General features: G+C 42.4%; 1 protein-coding gene across 5 annotated transcripts in view; it reads left to right on the plus strand.

Annotated features, from left to right (window-relative positions):
* Positions 1-18,792, plus strand: part of plcb3 (phospholipase C, beta 3 (phosphatidylinositol-specific)) — a 187,471-nt gene that overhangs the window by 143,523 nt on the left and 25,156 nt on the right. For 3 of the 5 annotated variants that reach the window (XM_060918498.1, XM_060918314.1, XM_060918416.1), the window contains exons 20-27: positions 4,562-4,716; positions 4,829-4,990; positions 5,838-5,937; positions 6,265-6,369; positions 11,913-12,010; positions 12,122-12,248; positions 18,015-18,050; positions 18,149-18,258. In XM_060918498.1, the coding sequence (XP_060774481.1) occupies positions 4,562-4,716; positions 4,829-4,990; positions 5,838-5,937; positions 6,265-6,369; positions 11,913-12,010; positions 12,122-12,248; positions 18,015-18,050; positions 18,149-18,258 (893 nt within the window). The remainder of the gene's footprint in view (positions 1-4,561; positions 4,717-4,828; positions 4,991-5,837; positions 5,938-6,264; positions 6,370-11,912; positions 12,011-12,121; positions 12,249-18,014; positions 18,051-18,148; positions 18,259-18,792) is intronic. The other 2 variants (XM_060918364.1, XM_060918453.1) reach the window with 1 other exon arrangement.

Here is an 18,792-nt window from a genome sequence, read left to right on the forward strand (position 1 = left end):
AATCAAGAAACCACACCATTGTCTGTGCGCAGCACTGTGATTTAATTACTCTGCAAAGTTATGGTCACTTGCTATCACCCTCACCCATGCAGCCTCCACCCTTTGCGCTTCGCGATGTCTGTCAATCTGAAATTGCATGGAGGGCGCGACGTTGAAGCAACATAATTAGGGTGCGAAGTGTCAAACCAAAGGGTTTTTTCTTATGCTGAAAAATAAGTGACCTGCAGTGGCTACATACTGTCATCTTGCATCACGTTTCTCTCCAAGACGTCTCCCTATTTGGCCGATATGAGCCTATTCCCCGAGTGAGTTGGTACGGTGGCTCGACCCCGTAGAAAACTTAAAGTTCGGATGAAAGTTAGTTGAATAGGTTACTGACTTGTAGGCCTACATGTTGCCTGCCTGACGCGTGCTTCTGCCCAACTTGCACGACAGATTACTTGTTGAAAAGGCCCCTTGGATTAGATTGGCCGCGAGCAGACTGAAATGCATGTTAGAACGCTCTCACCTTTTTTGTAAAGCGTCTTCCAGATCCGAATGGGTAAGGGCAAGTGAAATGGTATAAGGTCTTTAATAAAACTCAGTGTGTGCTTTGACGCATGCATTCGGCAATTTAGGTCGTTTAACAGAAGCAGCAGTCCAACCTTGGAAACCCGCAGTCCTCAGTGTCACCACACACGCTGGCTTTCGTTGGGTATTTATACCCAAAGGGGTGGCTAAGACATCTGTCAAAAGTTACGGAGTTGCATTCCTCAAGAAATATTACGGTAGACCAAGATTATAACATTGAAATGGCATGTTTATTATCACGTAACAAAATGTTGTAAACAGTATTATAGAAATAATTTCATTCATTCATTCATTCATTCATATTGTTTCGGTAGAAAACTATGCAATGCAAAATCGTTTAAACACCAGAAAACCAGAAAAGTGCTGGGCCTCAAGATTCTAGATAGAACGTTCGGACGCTTTTATTTATTTATTTTTTTTTTTTAGACCCCGGCGAGTATTCGGAACCGGCCTTTATTTGTCACAACACACGCGTACACCCGGCCGTTAAAGGGAACTCGGCGGTTAATTGGAACTCGGCTATTATTTGGTATTTTACGGTATTATTATTATTATTACAACATATTGTTTTTACCTATTACGTTAACAGGTTTCAGTAAGACAGAGGTGTTAAAAGTCTAGTTTTTGTTTGTGTGCAACAGTAAGAGTGGATTTGGGCTACGTGCACATTAATACTTTTTCATTTTAAAACAAAAATGATGTCCGTTCAGATGAGGGATTTAGATCTGTACCTGAAATAATCTCCGTACGTAATAACATGCCTGAAAATGCACATCCCGTGACCATTCATGTACACTGGGCACGTGTGCACCGATATAAACAGCTGATGCTGTTTGTTTTCTGCCATGATAGGAGTGTGAATCAGGGAAGGCTGCGTTTCCAAACATCTCTGTTTTCGCCCGTCTACACTAAAATGCAACGCTGGAGTTTTCAGTCTAAAACACGGCTATCAATGTCTCCATTTTTGGGGTTCAAAAACTCCGAAGTAGTGTGGACACCGGGCACAAATGTTGCAACAGTGATAAATTTTCAAACTGAAACGTATTAACGTAGACGTAACCTTGGTCTAAAAATTCAGTTAATGTGCTGTTTGTCATTGTTAAACTTTTGAATTATTTTTCTTATGTCTGATCAGAATGACCTTTCCTATTCTTTGTCTGGATTTTGTATTTTGTCTGGTCCAACCAATTCACTTCATAAGTCACATAATTAGTTGATTAAGATCCACCTGTGTGCAAAATCATCACATGATCTGTCACATGATGTCTGTATAAATCACCCTGTTCTGGAAGGACCCTGACTCTGCAACACTACTAAGCAAGCAACATGAAAACCAAGGAGCCTCCAAACAGGTCAGAGACAAAGTTGTGGAGAAGAATAGATCAGGGTTGGGTTATAAAAAAATATCCCAAACTTCGAATATCCCAGGGAGCACCATTAAATCCATTATAGCAAAATGGAAAGAACATGGCACCACTACAAACCTGACAAGAGAAGGCCGCCCACCAAAACTCACAGACCGGGTAAAGAGGGCATTAATCAGAGATGCAACAAAAACACCAAAGAGAACACTGAAGGAGCTGCAAAGATCCACAGCGGAGATGGGAGTATCTATCCATAGGACCACTTTAAGCCATACACGCCACAGAGCGGGGCTTTATGGAAGAGTGGCCAGAAAAAGTCATTGCTTAAGAAAACATGTTTGGAGTTTGCCCAACAGCATGTAGCAGACTCCCCAAACACATGGAAGAAGATTCTCTGGTCAAATGAGACTAAAATTGAACTTTTTGGCCATCATGGGAAATGCCATGTGTGGCGCAAACCCAACACCCTGAGAACACCATTCCTACAGTGAAGCATGGTGGTGGCAGCATCATGCTGTGGGGATATTTTTCATCTGCAGGGACAGGAAAGCTGGTCAGGACTGAAGGAAAGATGGATGGCACTAAATACAGGGCAATTCTGGAGGAAAACCTGTTTGAGTCAGCCAGAGGTTTGAGACTGGGACGAAAATTCATGGTCCAGCAGGACAATGACCCTAAACCTACTGCTGAAGCTACTCTGGAGTGGTTTAAAGAGAAAGACTGAAATGTCTTGGAATGGCCTAATCAAAGCCCAGACCTCAATCCAATTGAGAATCTGTGGCATAACTTGAAGATTGCTGTACACCAACGCAACCCATCTAACTTAAAGGAGTTGGAGCAGTTTTGCCTTGAGGAACGGGCAAAAATCCCAGTGGCTAGATGTGCTAAGCTAATAGAGATATACCCCAAGAGACGTGTAGCTGTAATTGCACCAAAAGGTGGCTTGACAAAGTATTGACATTGGGGGTGGGGATGAATACCTAAGCACACTCCAGATTTCTGTTTTTTCATCTTAATTATTGTTTGTGTCACAATAAAACAACAATTTTTACCTTTAAAGTGGTAGGCATGTTGTGTAAATCAAATGGTGCAAACCCTGCAAAAAGCCATTTTCATTCCAGCTTGTAATGCGACAAAACAGGGCAAACACCAAGGGGGATGAATACTTTTGCAAGACACTGTGGATGGTGGTTACATACTGCAGGGTGTCAGACTCAAATGCAGCTTATGTTTGTGTTTTACCTCATAAATGCAAATTTCCCACTGAATCTGACAGCTCTTGCTGATGTTAAAGGAGATACGCAGAGCCTTTATTTTTAAATAAATTTCTGAGTGGATAGTATCTCCATCCTTGACTCTTGTATGCTGCATAAATGGGAATTTAAAAAATATATATTTTTGAGAGTTAAAATCAACCATGAAGTTGGCATTCGTGCTGCCCCGCTGAGCCAGCCAGCCCTGAGTGCGTGACGTCACAGCAGGAACCGATTTTAAGGCCGAGGCCTTTGACAGCTATAGACCAAAGTCTCATCTCATCTCATTATCTGTAGCCACTTTATCCTGTTCTACAGGGTTGCAGGCAAGCTACGGGCGAGAGGCGGGGTACACCCTGGACAAGTGGCCAGGTCATCACAGGGCTGTGCCTGTGAAGTAAGGACGCATGCGCATAAACTATTATGCGCGAGACTTCATATTAGCCACAAAGTCAGAAAAATCTGTTCGTAAAATTACATTATAATGACCAAATACAATGAAAAGTATTTTTCCAGTCTCACCTGTGAAAGGTAATCCCATGTGATCTCGTTTGGACGGCAAACCTGTTGGTACAGTTAAACGCAGCACATGAATGAGGCATCTTTATTCTCCGCTTTGACCCATCCAATATGGCGGCGAGGATGACGTATGATTCTACGCGGAAGGCGGCGTCTTTAATGATCCGGAATAAATTGAATGCTACACGTTGATGGATTAATTTGTTCTTCTACGCTCTTTTTGAGGAATGTATTGTAGGACTTAAACCAACATCTGAAGAGGTGAGATCGCTCCTTTTTTTTCCCTATTTTTGCTGGCGGGATTGACTCTGCCATAATTCTCTCTCTCTCTCTCTCTCTCTCTCTCTCTCTCTCTCACTTTGCACCATTACACAATAAGTATTCACAGTGAAAATATTTTGTAAGCGCGTTTCATGAACCAAGTTATAGGATTTGTTGACAACTCGCATCGAGTTCGTTACACTTCTACCCGGCGTGAAGCACATGTGGTTGTGACGTCATCGTAAACAAATCCGTTCTACTCATCCAGATGACTTCGCAACGGCGCCGTTGCCAGATCTTTCCACTCTGGAACCCGTTCTCAAAAGATTTTGTTTTGGGGCACCCAAAACGCCGGTGCCGTGTGGACGCCAGGCCGAAACGATAAACAATTTTATCAGATTCACCTGAATCCGTTGCCGTGTGGACAGGGCCTTAGTTTGTTAGGTAGTTACAGGGTTCATAATGTACTTCACATTTACAAAGCCATCCAGTCGTGACTTATGAAGTAAGATAAACACACTGTTCTATGAATTGATTTTGTGTGTGTGTGTGTGTGTGTGTGTGTGTGTGTGTGTGTGTGTGTGTTTGCTTCAGATCTGCCCATGCAGCTAAACATGGGTGTGTTTGAGTACAACGGCCACAGCGGCTACTTACTCAAGCCTGAGTTTATGAGGCGCACAGACAAACACTTCGACCCCTTCACTGAGAATACAGTGGATGGTATTGTGGCTAACACTGTCAAGATCAAGGTAATGTAGAAATGTCTGTGTGTGTGTATTGTGTTCATGTAATTCATTAAATTTTATGCAGAGTCACTGTGTGTGTGCTGATTCGTGTACATATTTGCTGTCTCACATCTAGATTGTGTCCGGTCAGTTTCTGACTGATAAGAAGGTGGGTGTGTATGTTGAGGTGGACATGTTTGGACTGCCGACTGACACCAAGAGGAAGTACCGCACCAAAACCTCGAATAACAACTCGATGGACCCGGTGTGGGAGGAAGAGCCTTTCGTCTTTATTAAGGTCACTACTGTGGAGATATTGTAAACATGTATTATGGATAAGAGCTGTATAATATATCATTTGTTGAATGTCATGGTAATGTTGGTCTTTACATTACTGCAAATCATTAAAGTCGATGTTTAACAGTTATTCCACGAAATTGAGTTGTACATGAGCTGATAGCCGATGAAGCACGTGGCGTGAGTGGAATAACTGTTTTCGCAAATTCGATAAATAAAAACTTTGTACAAAACGTCCGACTAAATTGTTTCCGCTTGGAATGTAAACGAACCGGTGAAATGACAGGAGCAATTTGTGAAAAATGCAATAATAACAATTCTTGAAAAATAAAAAAAGAAATGTTCTTACCATCAAACACTTTTATTGCACATTTTGTTGCTTTGTATTTATCTTTGGGGTTTTGTTTTTGAGTCGAGTTTTTATTTCGTCCTCGGTTGGTTCAGCAACACGCTCTGTCACTTTGTTTTTCCTCTACTCACGGTATATGAGCTGATATCCTAGTAGTAGAGTAGCCAGTCTGAGAGCACGATTGCTTATATCCAGTGAATGTGGACAGAATATATACTGTATATACCTAGGATGCTAAGTTTTGCATTGTTTGCTATGTATGAGCATCTTGATCAGTCCGAATTGTGATGAATTCATCGTGGCAGCTTCAACAAACAAATCCTTTTTCCATAACCGAGCTCTAAAACAGCAATATAATCACAATGTTGTATTGTATCTATGTTGTTCAAACTCAACATCAATTTGCAGAAGAATGTATGATTCTTTACATTTTAGAAGAATAAAATCTACAGAATTCTCTTTTTCTAATCTCTCTCTCTCTCTATCTCTCTCTCTTTAGGTGGTGTTGCCTACACTAGCGTCACTAAGAGTAGCCGTCTTTGAAGAGAATGGAAAGTTCATAGGCCATCGGATCTTACCAGTATTGGCTTTACGTCCAGGTCAGTACTAGGTTTATACAAATATGTGCCTGAAGTCAATCTTTCAAAATCCTGGTAGTGAGTTTCAGTGCAAACAAGTGTAACATTTCCTTTAGTTCATGCACCATTAATATTTGGAGGAGTAACACTGACTTAAAAATGGACAGTTAACTGGACACTGTTTGCTTTGCAGAAGATAGTGTGTGTTTTTATGGTATATAATCTGTTCTACACAAAAACAACACACGCGCGCTTAACTGTGGTCATATTTTGTGATTATTTTTTTCATCCCTCCTGTGAAGTTTTGCTGACTGTGTGTGTGTGTGTGTGTGTGTGTGTGTGTTACAGGATACCATTACATTAATCTGAGGAATGAGCTCAATCAGCCACTCATGCTTCCCTCTCTCCTTGTATACACTGAAGTTCAGGACTACATTCCCAATGAGCACCTAGGTACGACAGCACACCACATCCCATACCCCACATCCCATATCCTATGAGCACCAGCAGGAAATATCATGAACATTTTCCAGCCCATTTCTACTGAAGACATATCACTGTTTCTCTTGTATGTAGCTTACAAAATACTTTACAGTCCATTATGCCACTTGTCATGTTCAGTGGTGCTTGAAAGTTTGTGAACCCTTTAGAATTTTCTATATTTCTGCATAAATATGACCTAAACATCATCAGATTTTCACACAAGTCCTAAAAGTAGATAAAGAGAACCCAGTTAAACAAATGAGACAAAAATATTATACTTGGTCATTTATTTATTGAGGGAAATGATCCAATATTACATATCTGTGAGCGGCAAAAGTATGTGAACCTCTAGGGTTAACAGTTAATTTGAAGGTGAAATTAGAGTCAGGTGTTTTCAATCAATGGGATGACAATCAGGTGTGAGTGGGCACCCTGTTTTATTTAAAGAACAGGGATCTATCAAAGTCTGAGCTTCACAACACGTTTGTGGAAGTGTATCATGGCACGAACAAAGGAGATTTCTGAGGACCTCAGAAAAAGCGTTGTTGCTGCTCATCAGGCTGGAAAAGGTTACAAAACCATCTCTAAAGAGTTTGGACTCCACCAATCCACAGTCAGACAGATTGTGTACAAATGGAGGAAATTCAAGACCATTGTTACCCTCCCCAGGAATGGTCGACCAACAAAGATCACTCCAAGAGCAAGGCGTGTAATAGTCGGCGAGGTCACAAAGGACCCCAGGGTAACTTCTAAGCAACTGAAGGCCTCTCTCACATTGGCTAATGTTCATGAGTCCACCATCAGGAGAACACTAAACAACAATGGTGTGTGTTCGGTTATCCCACCGAAAGGGGGCATCAAGACGCAGTAGATCGTAATAACTCTTTGTGGTTCTTTATTCCTTTTCAATTCAAGTTTAGTTCCACGTTTTCTTTACTGGTTTCACACTTTCATTAGCTGAATTCAAGTTCATTTCCACGTTTCTTTAGTTGAATTCAAGGTTTAGTTCCACAATCTTGAGATTATTAACCTATAAACACAAGAGGCCATAAGGCCATGATGTAAGTGAAAGCCAAGTCCACTAAACAACAACATCAGAGTACACAAACATGTATAGCAATAGGCTAAAGATGAAAATATGTACCCAGAATTATAAATATTACAGTTAAATGTAAATCGCATTATACTACGTCTATAATGTCAACATATTAATCAGTAAATGCACATTTAACTGAATAAGGAAAAGGCCACAATACAACAACAGCCTTGCTCTTTAAATCTAGCCACACAAGTTTAGCATTGCAAATAAACCACATAGCATAGCAGAGTTAGCACAGCATAGCAGTTAGCAATGTAAATAAACAGCATAGCACAGTTAGCACAACATAGCAGTTAGCAACATAACACATAGCCATAACATTCAACATTGCATTAAACCATTTGTGTTACTAAACATCATAGCCATTACCAGTAAGTTTAACACTATATTTACACACTACATTTACACAAGACAAGTCCACAAATAATACTTATCCGTGCAACCAAGAGCACAAAGCCATAAATGCAATTATCAGTAAACTAATTCATTGTCAACGCAAACGTCGGATCAAATCAGATACCGCGACCAGCGCCAAGCTTACAAACAGTGGATTTCACCCAGTGGACTAAAACAGTGGATTAAGGCCAAAAGTACAATTTAAAACTGCAGCTTGAATGAATGAAGGAGAGATGACTTACCAGTGGTGTACTGCTGTCTCGATGGAACGCCATACTAAAACTTTGGATCTCGCGCTGGTTTAAAGCGCATGTGCAGCTCCAATTGGATGCCAAATTGGCAGCTTCAGATCGCATTGGCTCGCGTCGCAACAGTTAAATTTGCCCTGCACACCAACCAGGTAAAACATCTCTCTCGCTCATTTTCTTGCGTTGCGTTGTTTTCAATTTCATTTGCCGCATGCAACCTAGTGAACTCCACCCACTATCTCGGCCATGCACCGTGAGCAAAACAAAAGAGTGTGCATGGCAGGGTTGTAAGGAGAAAGCCACTGCTCTCCAAAAAGAACATTGCTGCTCGTCTGCAGCTTGCTAAAGACCACGTGGACAAACCAGAAGACTATTGGAAAAAAATTTTTTGTGGACAGATGAGACCATAATAGAACTTTTTGGTTTAAATGAGAAGCGTTATGTTTGGAGAAAGGAAAACACTGCATTCCAGCATAAGAACTTTATCCCATCTGTGAAACATGGTGGTGGTAGTATCATGGTTTGGGCCTGTTTTGCTGCATCTGGGCCAGGACGGCTTGCCATCATTGATGGAACAATGAATTCTGAATTATACCAGCGAATTCTAAAGGAAAATGTCAGGACATCTGTCCATGAACTGAATCTCAAGAGAAGGTGGATCATGCAGCAAGACAACGACCCTAAGCACACAAGTCGTTCTACTAAAGAATGGTTAAAGAAGAATAAAGTTAATGTTTTGGAATGGCCAAGTCAAAGTCCTGACCTTAATCCAATCGAAATGTTGTGGAAGGACCTCAAGCAAGCAGTTCATGTGAGGAAACCCACCAACATCCCAGAGTTGAAGCTGTTCTGTATGGAGGAATGGGCTAAAATTCCTCCAAGCCGGTGTGCAGGACTGATCAACAGTTACCGGAAATGTTTAGTTGCAGTTATTACTGCACAAGGGGGTCACACCAGATACTGAAAGCAAAGGTTCACATACTTTTGCCACTCACAGATATGTAATATTGGATCATTTTCCTCAATAAATAAATGACCAAGTATAATATTTTTGTCTCATTTGTTTAACCGGGTTCTCTCTATCTACTTTTAGGACTTGTGTGAAAATCTGGTGATGTTTTAGGTCATATTTATGCAGAAATATAGTAAATTCTAAAGGGTTCACAAACTTTCAAGCACCACTGTATGGGTGAATAAATGCATCATAGTGATCAGCACTGTTTCAAAGCTTTAATGTTTTTATAACGTTCTAATACGGCTCTCAAGTGGTGCAGCAGGACCGTGTTTGCCCTCTGAGGGAGGGAAGGGTGGCCAGTCATGGGCATCTGTGAGCTCATGCATTTGGCAGTGGGCGGATAGCACGCTCCTCATTGTGTGTTACACTGCCCCCTAACGTCGCATAAGCAGCAGTTCGAAAAGATACAGTCAGCTGGTGTCACGTGCCTCGGAGGAAGCACGTGATTACTTTCGCTGTCACTGGTTGGTCGCTGTTGTATGATAGGCAAGATCTGCCAATGAGTGGGAATTGGCCACATCTGAATTAGGAAGAAAATTGTCCAGGGGGATTTTAATATAACATTTTAATTATTTTATGCTGTTAATTTCTGCATTATCGTTCTAAAATAGGTGAACATATTAAATATGACTGGCAGGGTACATCTCATCTCATTATCTGTAGCCGCTTTATCCTGTTCTACAGGGTCGCAGGCAAGCTGGACCCTATCCCAGCTGACTACGGGCGAAAGGCGGGGTACACCCTGGACAAGTCGCCAGGTCATCACAGGGCTGACACATAGAGACAAACAACCATTCACACTCACATTCACACCTACGCTCAATTTAGAGTCACCAGTTAACCTAACCTGCATGTCTTTGGACTGTGGGAGGAAACCGGAGCACCCGGAGGAAACCCACGCGGACACGGGGAGAACATGCAAACTCCGCACAGAAAGGCCCTCGCCGGCCATGGGGCTCGAACCCAGACCTTCTTGCTGTGAGGCGACAGCGTTAACCACTACACCACCGTGCCGCCCGGCAGGGTACATTATAGTTTTATATGGATACATTTGATATTACATGTAATATATAAAACAGAGACTCTTTAGCTCCTCTGGCCATAAGGCTGATGAGCTGTTGCCATGGCGTGGTGTCCATCACCTACAATTCAGTTAAATCGTATCTCCTCCGTTAATTCTCCACGGATTTCTGTTCCGAGTGTTTTGTTTGAAAGAACTCCTCACTCCACACAAGTTGAGTGATGACCAACCAGGGATGTGCTGCCTCGGAGGTACGTGATGCCAGCCGACCGCATCGTTTCGAACTGCTGCTTATGCAACGTTAGGGGGCGGTGTAACACACGTTGAGGAACATGCTATCCGCCCATTATGTTAACATTTGACAAACAACTTGGTCGTTGTTTTGTCAAATGTTTTGCTAACTCGTTAGTAATTAACGAGTTTTCCAGGCCTCTCATTAGAATTGTATCTCCTCCCTCATTTCTCATTCTATTCCAGTTCTGATTGATGTTTTGGGTAGATCTTCTCGTGAGGAACAAAACTTGGTTGGTTGGTTGTTGATGTTCCTGCTGTAAACAATTTGTTTACAATGTTGTTTATTTTCAGTTAAATCGTGTCTCCTCCCTCAATTCTCAATGGATTTCAGTTCTGTTTCCTTTGAAAGAAATCGACCTTCTGCATAACACTCAGTCATTGTATTGTCAAATTTTCGCTAACGAACTGCTAATTAGGTCGCCTTCACGAGTTTTGGGACTTCTCATTAGAATTGTATCTCCTCTCTCAGTTCTCATCCGATTTCAGTTCTGATCGATGTTTTGGGTTGATCTTCTCATGAGGAACAAAACTTGGTCGTTTGTTTGTTGATTTTCTTGTTGTAAGCAATTTGTTTACAGCTTTGTTTACTTTCAGTTAAATCGTGTCTCCTCAGTTCTCAATGGATTTCAGTTCTGATTGTTTTCTTTGATAGAACTCGACCTTCTGCACAACACTTGGTCGTTGTATTGTCAAATTTTTGCGAACAAATTAGTAATTAGGTCGACTTAACACATTTTATTCTGACTAGAATTGTATCTCCTTTCGCAGTTCTCATGCGACTTCAGTTCTGATTGATGTTTTGGGTCGATCTTCCCTCGGGGAACAAAATGTAGTCCTTTGTTGATGTTCCTTTTGTAAAAAGTTTGTCGTGGAGGTTGGTCCTCTCTCACAGTCGCATTTCAGTTCTGTTTGATGTTTTGGTAGTCATGGTTGTTTTGATGGCAGGCCAGATGAGCGACTACATCCCTGTTATACTGCAATGCATTTGATGATACATTATTTTAATTTCTTTATACGCACAGGCCTATAGCAGTGTATGAGATGTACCTTCTTGAATATAAAGCATTTCAAAACATGTAGAATATTGAGAAAACTCACATATGTTGCCACATATTGGTAAATGTTTTACATGGGATTTTTTTTTGTAGTATATGTATCTCTTACGTTTGCAGCAGTTTGCATTCACAGGGGAAAAAATGCTCTAGACCCTCATCTTGTCTTAGTTCATATTTTTCTGGCTATAAGAGTTTTATTCCAGTGGAGTTCTGCAAATAATTTTTCTTCATCACAAATGTAATGCAGTGGAGTACAGAATAACCCAAATTGTCTCTTTCTTATTATCTGTGAGCTGCACCTGTGACTAAAGCATCGTGTGTGTGTGTGTGTGTGTGTGTGTGTGTGTGTGTGTGTGTGTGTGTGTGTGTGTGTGTGTGTGTTTAGAGTATGCTGATGCTCTGACCAATCCCATCAAGCATGTGCTGGATCAGAGAGAGAGGCAGCTAGCTGTGTTCATGGAGGACAGCAACGAGGTCAGTAAGGTGTGTAAGAATATATTTTTTAACTTTACTATAATATAAACCAAAATTGAAACATGTCCTCTGTCTTATCTGCTCTGTGGTGTGTGTGTGTGTGTGTGTGTGTTCTTGCAGCGAGTCCACATAAAGCCAGATGAAGGAGAGAAATCCGATTGCAGCACTGTATCTAACGTTGAGTACCCGTTCACTTTGCCCGCACCATCCCTCCCACCTGTGGTGGCTGAGGTACTGGCTCCTCCAGGTAAAGAAACACGAACAATAAAACTCACAGCTCGCTCTCATTTACTGTCACATATTTTGAGATGAATAGGGATGGGAATTGATACCATTTTATTGATAGCGACGCCATTATCAATTCTGCTTATCGGTCCGATTCGTTATCGATTCCTGATCAGTTTTCTGTGTGGAGAAGAAAGTAGGCCTACACAGGTTTTCAGTATTGACACAGTTTCATTAACACAGAGTGTAGAATGTCTGCTTGTCTGCTTAATAACATGTTAAAATAAGCGTGAAAGGGTTTTGCTAGTTGGGAGCTGATGGGTGAGTCGAGCAGCTGGCTGTAGCCTCAGAGTTTTCTGGAGCAGCAGTCTAATTTTACTAGAAAATTGTCACGGGTTCGGGCAGGCTGAGTCAGAAAGTGACAAAACAGCATCCTGACTAAAGTTATAAATAAAATACAGGAACATTGCATGCAGTAGGCTTTGCGTTATAGGCTCTCTGAATTGCATACAGTCGAGTAGGATGGGCTGTGATTACTAGACCACCTTCTCTCCTCTCTCTCTCTCAACACACACCACAGCTCCTCTATCACTACTTCTTAATGCACAGAATTTGTTTTTACCTTTCATTACTTACTTACTCGCTGTCCTTCATCCTTGCTCACCACTTCGTTCTCTTCTAACGCTTAGATATAAACAGAATCATTTTTTTCCTCACAGTATTTTTGTAGTGTTTATTGTTTATTTATTTATTTATTTAGACCAAAACCCCGCTGTAAAAGTGAGCAGGTTTGGCTTCTGATGCTGCCACGTTACATCTTTTCATAGCTTTCCACTAACCGAAAACTGAAGGCCTACAAAGAGGGGGGGAAAAAAGACATGAACAAATTTGTACAACCTTTAATCGAGATCTGAATTGCTTAAACTAATATAAGGGCTTTTATATTATTAATTAGTGGTGTCAACAATAATCGATTTGGCAATGCATCGCAATGCGGGGCATGGACGATTCAGCATCGATTCGGCAACATGCCAGATCGATTCAGCGTATTAAAAAAAAAAACTTCCGTGGGCATTTCCGGAGCAACATCACAGACATGCGCAGTCTGTAGCTGCACGCCAGTCGAGAGAGCACTAGCTTAGCAAGATGGCTGAGGCGGAGGAAGAGGACTGCGAGAGACAGGTTATTATTAACGCTAAAAACACTAAACAGCTGTAATTTGTTTTCTTTTTCATATTTGAAACTCTATAACATTTCAATTTTATTTTGTTTAAAACAGGAGTGATACAACAGCCAATAAAATGTTGTTCAGTATCTGACTGCTTGTATTGCCTCATGACTACTAAAAAATTTGCCTTGCTTTCAGTAAAATTTGAACGCATCACAATGCATCGTAGAATCGGATTGAATCGAATCGAATCGTTACCCTCCGAATCGTAATCGAATTGAATCGTGAGGGCTGTGCCAATGCACACCCCTATTATTAATGTTGTTGTTATTATTATTACTATTATTATTATTTTTCGGGGCGGCACGGTGGTGTAGTGGTTAGCGCCGTCGCCTTACAGCAAGAAGATCCAGGTTCGAGCCCCGTGGCTGGCGAGGGCCTTTCTGTGCGGAGTTTGCATGTTCTCCCCGTGTCCGCGTGGGTTTCCTCCGGGTGCTCCGGTTTCCCCCACAGTCCAAAGACATGCAGGTTAGGTTAACTGGTGACTCTAAATTGACCGTAGGTGTGAATGTGAGTGTGAATGGTTGTCTGTGTCTATGTGTCAGTCCTGTGATGACCTGGCGACTTGTCCAGGGTGTACCCCGCCTTTCACCCGTAGTCAGCTAGGATAGGCTCCAGCTTGCCTGCGACCCTGTAGAAGGATAAAGCGGCTAGAGATAATGAGATGAGATTATTATTATTTTTCACAACTGTTTGCACACTACAATTGGAACTTGAAACACAATCACTGAAACTTGAAACTCATGTCCCAAAAATCCCTAAATTGCAAGCCCAATTTCTGCTTTACACTCTGTTTTCAAATCTAAATCACTCTTTTTAAGAAGCCTTTATATTCGTCACATGTACACTCAAGCACAAACTTGAACACAGTGAAATTCCTCCTCTGCATTTAACCCATCTGAAGCAGTGAACACATGCAAGTGAGCAATGAGCACAAACACGCACCCAGAGCAGTGGGCAGCTATGCTACAGCGCCCGGGGAGCAGCTGGGGGTTCGGTGCCTTGTTCAAGGGCACTTCAGCCCAACCTTCAGGCCATGGCTGCCCATGTTAACCTAATCGCATGCCTTTGGACTGTGGGGGAAACCAGAGCAGCCGGAGGAAACCCACACAGAAAGGCCCCCGTCGGCCACTGGGCTTGAACCCAGGACCTTCTTGCTGTGAAGCGACAGTGCTAACCACTACACCACCATTCCGCCCTGTCTACAAAACACTATGCAGAGTTCTCTATATGAGGCACACCATTCAAAATTAAAATCTCTTGTGTTCCTTTGGAAAGCAATGCCAGTCAAAATGCCAAGATTTAGTTACCAATTGGCAGCACCCACTCCTCATAGGGTAAACACTGGTTGCTTAATTGTTCAGAGATACATTGATAATAGGCTTCAGCTATGAGTTTTTCCCCCTAAGTGGTATCCATAGCGTTTAACTTTTTTTGGTCAGAAAGAAGAAGGTAGTCAGGTTCACACTGATGGTATGTCCAACTTCATCAGAGAAAAGTGAAAAGATGCTAAAGTTGTATGTCAAAACAGGTTAAATCCAGGACCTCAACCTTTTCTACTTTAAAGCCCACCTCATCTATTCTATTAGAATGTAATAATCTTCTGTAAAGTGTATTAATGGAATGAAACGTCACTCCCTGTCACAGATGGGAGTCCAGGAATTAAATAAATGCAATAAAACCAATTGTTTTTAAGTGTAGGAATTGTATTTCAAACTGTATGGATGTGCCAGAAGCCAAACCATGCATGCAGGTCATTCTCAGACAAAAGGGATTAATGACCCCAAAGTGAATTCCGGTCCATTAACACAAGAACTTATTGCCATATTTGACAAAACCAAGAAGTACACTCAAAAGAAGTGGATACAGAAACCACTCAATGGGATTAGATCCTTACATGTTAACGAAGAAGGATTTTTCCTACGAGTTGGAAAATTATCCATCCATTGATTTCCCCGACATCTCAAACTACCTGTTGCTGCAGACATCGTTCTACACGGACAAACAGATGAAAACCTGGAAAAGCATGGAGGCGTACAGCTTTTTATATGTGGCTGGGTTAAAGATCTGGGGATCAGGACACGACAAGGTAGACGGCAGTAGTGCAGGGAGAGTGTTTATTTGCAGGCATGATATTTATGAAAACAAAAGCAGAATATTTAAACAGCGTTATAAACATGGCTAGAAACAAACGTGACCGTGATAATGATAATACTTCGCAAAGCCTCTGTGAAAACAACATTTGTATCTGCGCGTGCTGATTGCGCTCAAATCAGTATCAGGTGTTTCCCATAACAACTGGGTTCTAAAGCACACACAATAGTCAAGTCAAGTCAACTTTATTGTCAAATAATATGCTATACATGCTCGACATACAGCACAGATGAAATTTCAGTCCTCTCTGACCCACGGTGCAAACAGCCAATGCAATAAATAAAAATGGAATAATTGAAAAAAACAAACAGTATAAACACTCTAGACAAGAACTAGACATGGACTAAACACACACACACACACACACACACACACACACACACACGTAAATTGGTGCAAATAAACAGTCAAGGGCACTTGAGGTATAGCAGGTAAACATGAAATAAGCAGTATAAACATAAACTAGCAGCTGTTAAGGTGAGGTAGTGCGGAATAGTGCAAATGAGCGAGGTAAAGTGAGATGCGCGGTCCCTGAGTTCAGTGTGTTAATGAACGTTGAGAGTGTGTGTGTGTGTTGGGTGGGTGGGGGGACTGTGAGGATGACATGTCAGATGCTGAAGGGGGGGCAGGGGTGTGTGTGAGCAGAATCTGTGGCAGGGGGCAGAGGGGGGAGGAGGGGCAGAACAGGGAGGGAGTTGAGCCTCCTGACCGCCTGGTGAAAGAAACTGTTCTTGAGCCTGCTGGTTTTGTCCCGGAGACTCCGCAGTCTCCTCCCCGACGGCAGCAGGCTGAAGAGGCTGTGAGATGGGTGGGTGGGGTCACCTGCAATCCTGATGGCTTTGCGGGTGAGGCGGGAGTTATATATATCCATAAGAGAAGGGAGAGAGACACCAATGATCCTCTCAGCTGCTCTCACGATGCGCTGCAGGCGCCGTACCACACGGTGATGCAGCTGGTCAGGATGTTCTCGATGGTGCCTCTGTAGAATGGGTGCATGATGGTGGCTGGGGCTCTTGCTCTCCTCAGTTTGCGGAGGAAGTAGAGACGCTGTTGGGCTTTTTTGGCCAGTGATGCGGTGTTGTTGCTCCAGGACAGGTCTTCAGAGATGTGCACACCTAGAAACTTGGTGCTGCTCACCCTCTCCACTGCAGCACCATCGATAGATAGTGGAGCATGCTGGGTGTGCGCTCTCCTGAAGTCCACAACAATCTCCTTCGTCTTCTCCACATTCAGGCGGAGATTGTTGTCCTTGCACTACATGGCCAAGTGGCTCACCTCACTCCTGTAGATTGTCTCATCGCCATTGTTGATGAAACCCACCACAGTCGTGTCATCCGCAAACTTAATGAAGAGATTGGAGCTGGAGGCTGGTGTGCAGTCATGGGTCAGCAGAGTGAAGAGGTGGGGGCTTAGCACACATCCTTGGGGGGCCCCCGTGTTCAATGTAATGGCGCACCCTGAGTGCGCGTGGCTGCTCAAGCTGCGCCAGACTCAAGTGCTCAAAGGTGTGACAGTCAAGTGTTCACCTGCTGTGTGACCACAACTTTTAGCTCATGTGTATATCGCCATCAAAATGCCTCATTTTCATCGATAACCCATCGCAAAGCATCGCGAGCTGTAGTGTGACCGTAGCTTAATGAGGTGGATGTGACGTCAGATGCATCCCAGCAGTCATACCCTACAGCGAGAAAAAATTAGCTTCAACTTGGGGAAAAAAAAATTCACGGCCCACTTGATGGTGTTTTGCGGGTCACTAATGGGCCGCAGCCCAGTGGTTGAGAAACACTGCTCTAGTCTTTTTCTACTCTAGGCTCAAAAAGACAGAAGGCTACTAATTTCACCATTAAGATATGAAGGATGCATCATTTGTGAGTGTGCATGTCTTTAATGAAGGATTAAATGTTTTGCTTCTATTCACCAATAAAGAATACCTTTTTGACTAAATCGTCTGTTTATTTAGTAGCCGAGACCCAGACACTATTAGGCTAAGATAAAATAGGCTGTGCCTCACGATCAGTGTATTATGCTTGTTAAGAAAACATTATGATTTGCACACTAGCTTTGGACCACATCTACCTCTCCACCATGTCTGCTTCTTGTTGCAAGTTTCCAGCAGTATAGGTGTAGAGTTTGACATCATGATGCATGAGTTTTTGCAATGTGCAACTGTCAGAAAAACACTCGCGCATCAACAGAAGGAGTCGAGAACCTTGGAATCGTACAGTTCCGATGGATCGGACAATTTGGAACCGGATCTGAATTCCCATCCCGACAGATGAATCCATGTTTTGTCAGTTGTGTGTCTGTATGTGTACATGCATGTGTGGGCGTGTCTCTTATGACATCCCATCTTCCCTCATGTTTGTATATGGAGTGACCTGCTTCTCATTGTGTGTAATACTTTAGCCCAGAAAGAAGACCTAGTCCTCAATATATTAACAGGTATGGCATCATCATCATCATCATCATCATCATCACCACACTCAGGGCACTGAACCAGGCCAAATGTTTCTCAATATGACCGTGTGCTTGTATTACAGTGGTTGAGCCACAGTCCATTGAAGAACTGAAGCAGAACAAGTCCTATGTGAAGTTGTTAAAGAAACAGTGCAAAGAGCTGAAGGAGCTCCGCAAGAAGCACCTCAAAAAGGTACATGCATGCACACACGCGCACACAGAATTCTACACTGAGGGGTAAATTTTTATATATATATATACACACACACACACACACACACACATATATGTATGTATATATGTTATTTACCAGCTGAGAGGTCCGTATCATGAATACCGTGACCGAGGTCTTGAAAGAGGGCCGAGGTCAATATTCAAGGCTGAGGTCACGGTATTTCACCATACGGACCGACCTTAAGCTGGTAAATAATATATTTATTTTTTTCTTTACCAAATTCTAACAGAAAACGAGAGCGCCCGAAAGGGAAAACCGAGCCGAGGCAAGCCGCTATTTTGAATCCTCATTCACAGCTGTAATGCAAATGGCTTCCTTCTCGGTATTGAGGTTTTTCACCTGACATCACAGGGTCACATGACGCCCCGGTGTCCGCCATTTTGAAGGTCAAGCTAGCTAATGTCAACATCATAGTAGCTAGTATGTTACTGTAGCAATGTTTACGTTCAGTCATTTGGATGACTGTTAAAACCTTTCAGTCTCAAGTTTTTC

This window comes from Neoarius graeffei, chromosome 1 (genome assembly GCF_027579695.1).
Source record: "Neoarius graeffei isolate fNeoGra1 chromosome 1, fNeoGra1.pri, whole genome shotgun sequence".
In the NCBI taxonomy this organism is placed as follows: domain Eukaryota; kingdom Metazoa; phylum Chordata; class Actinopteri; order Siluriformes; family Ariidae; genus Neoarius; species Neoarius graeffei.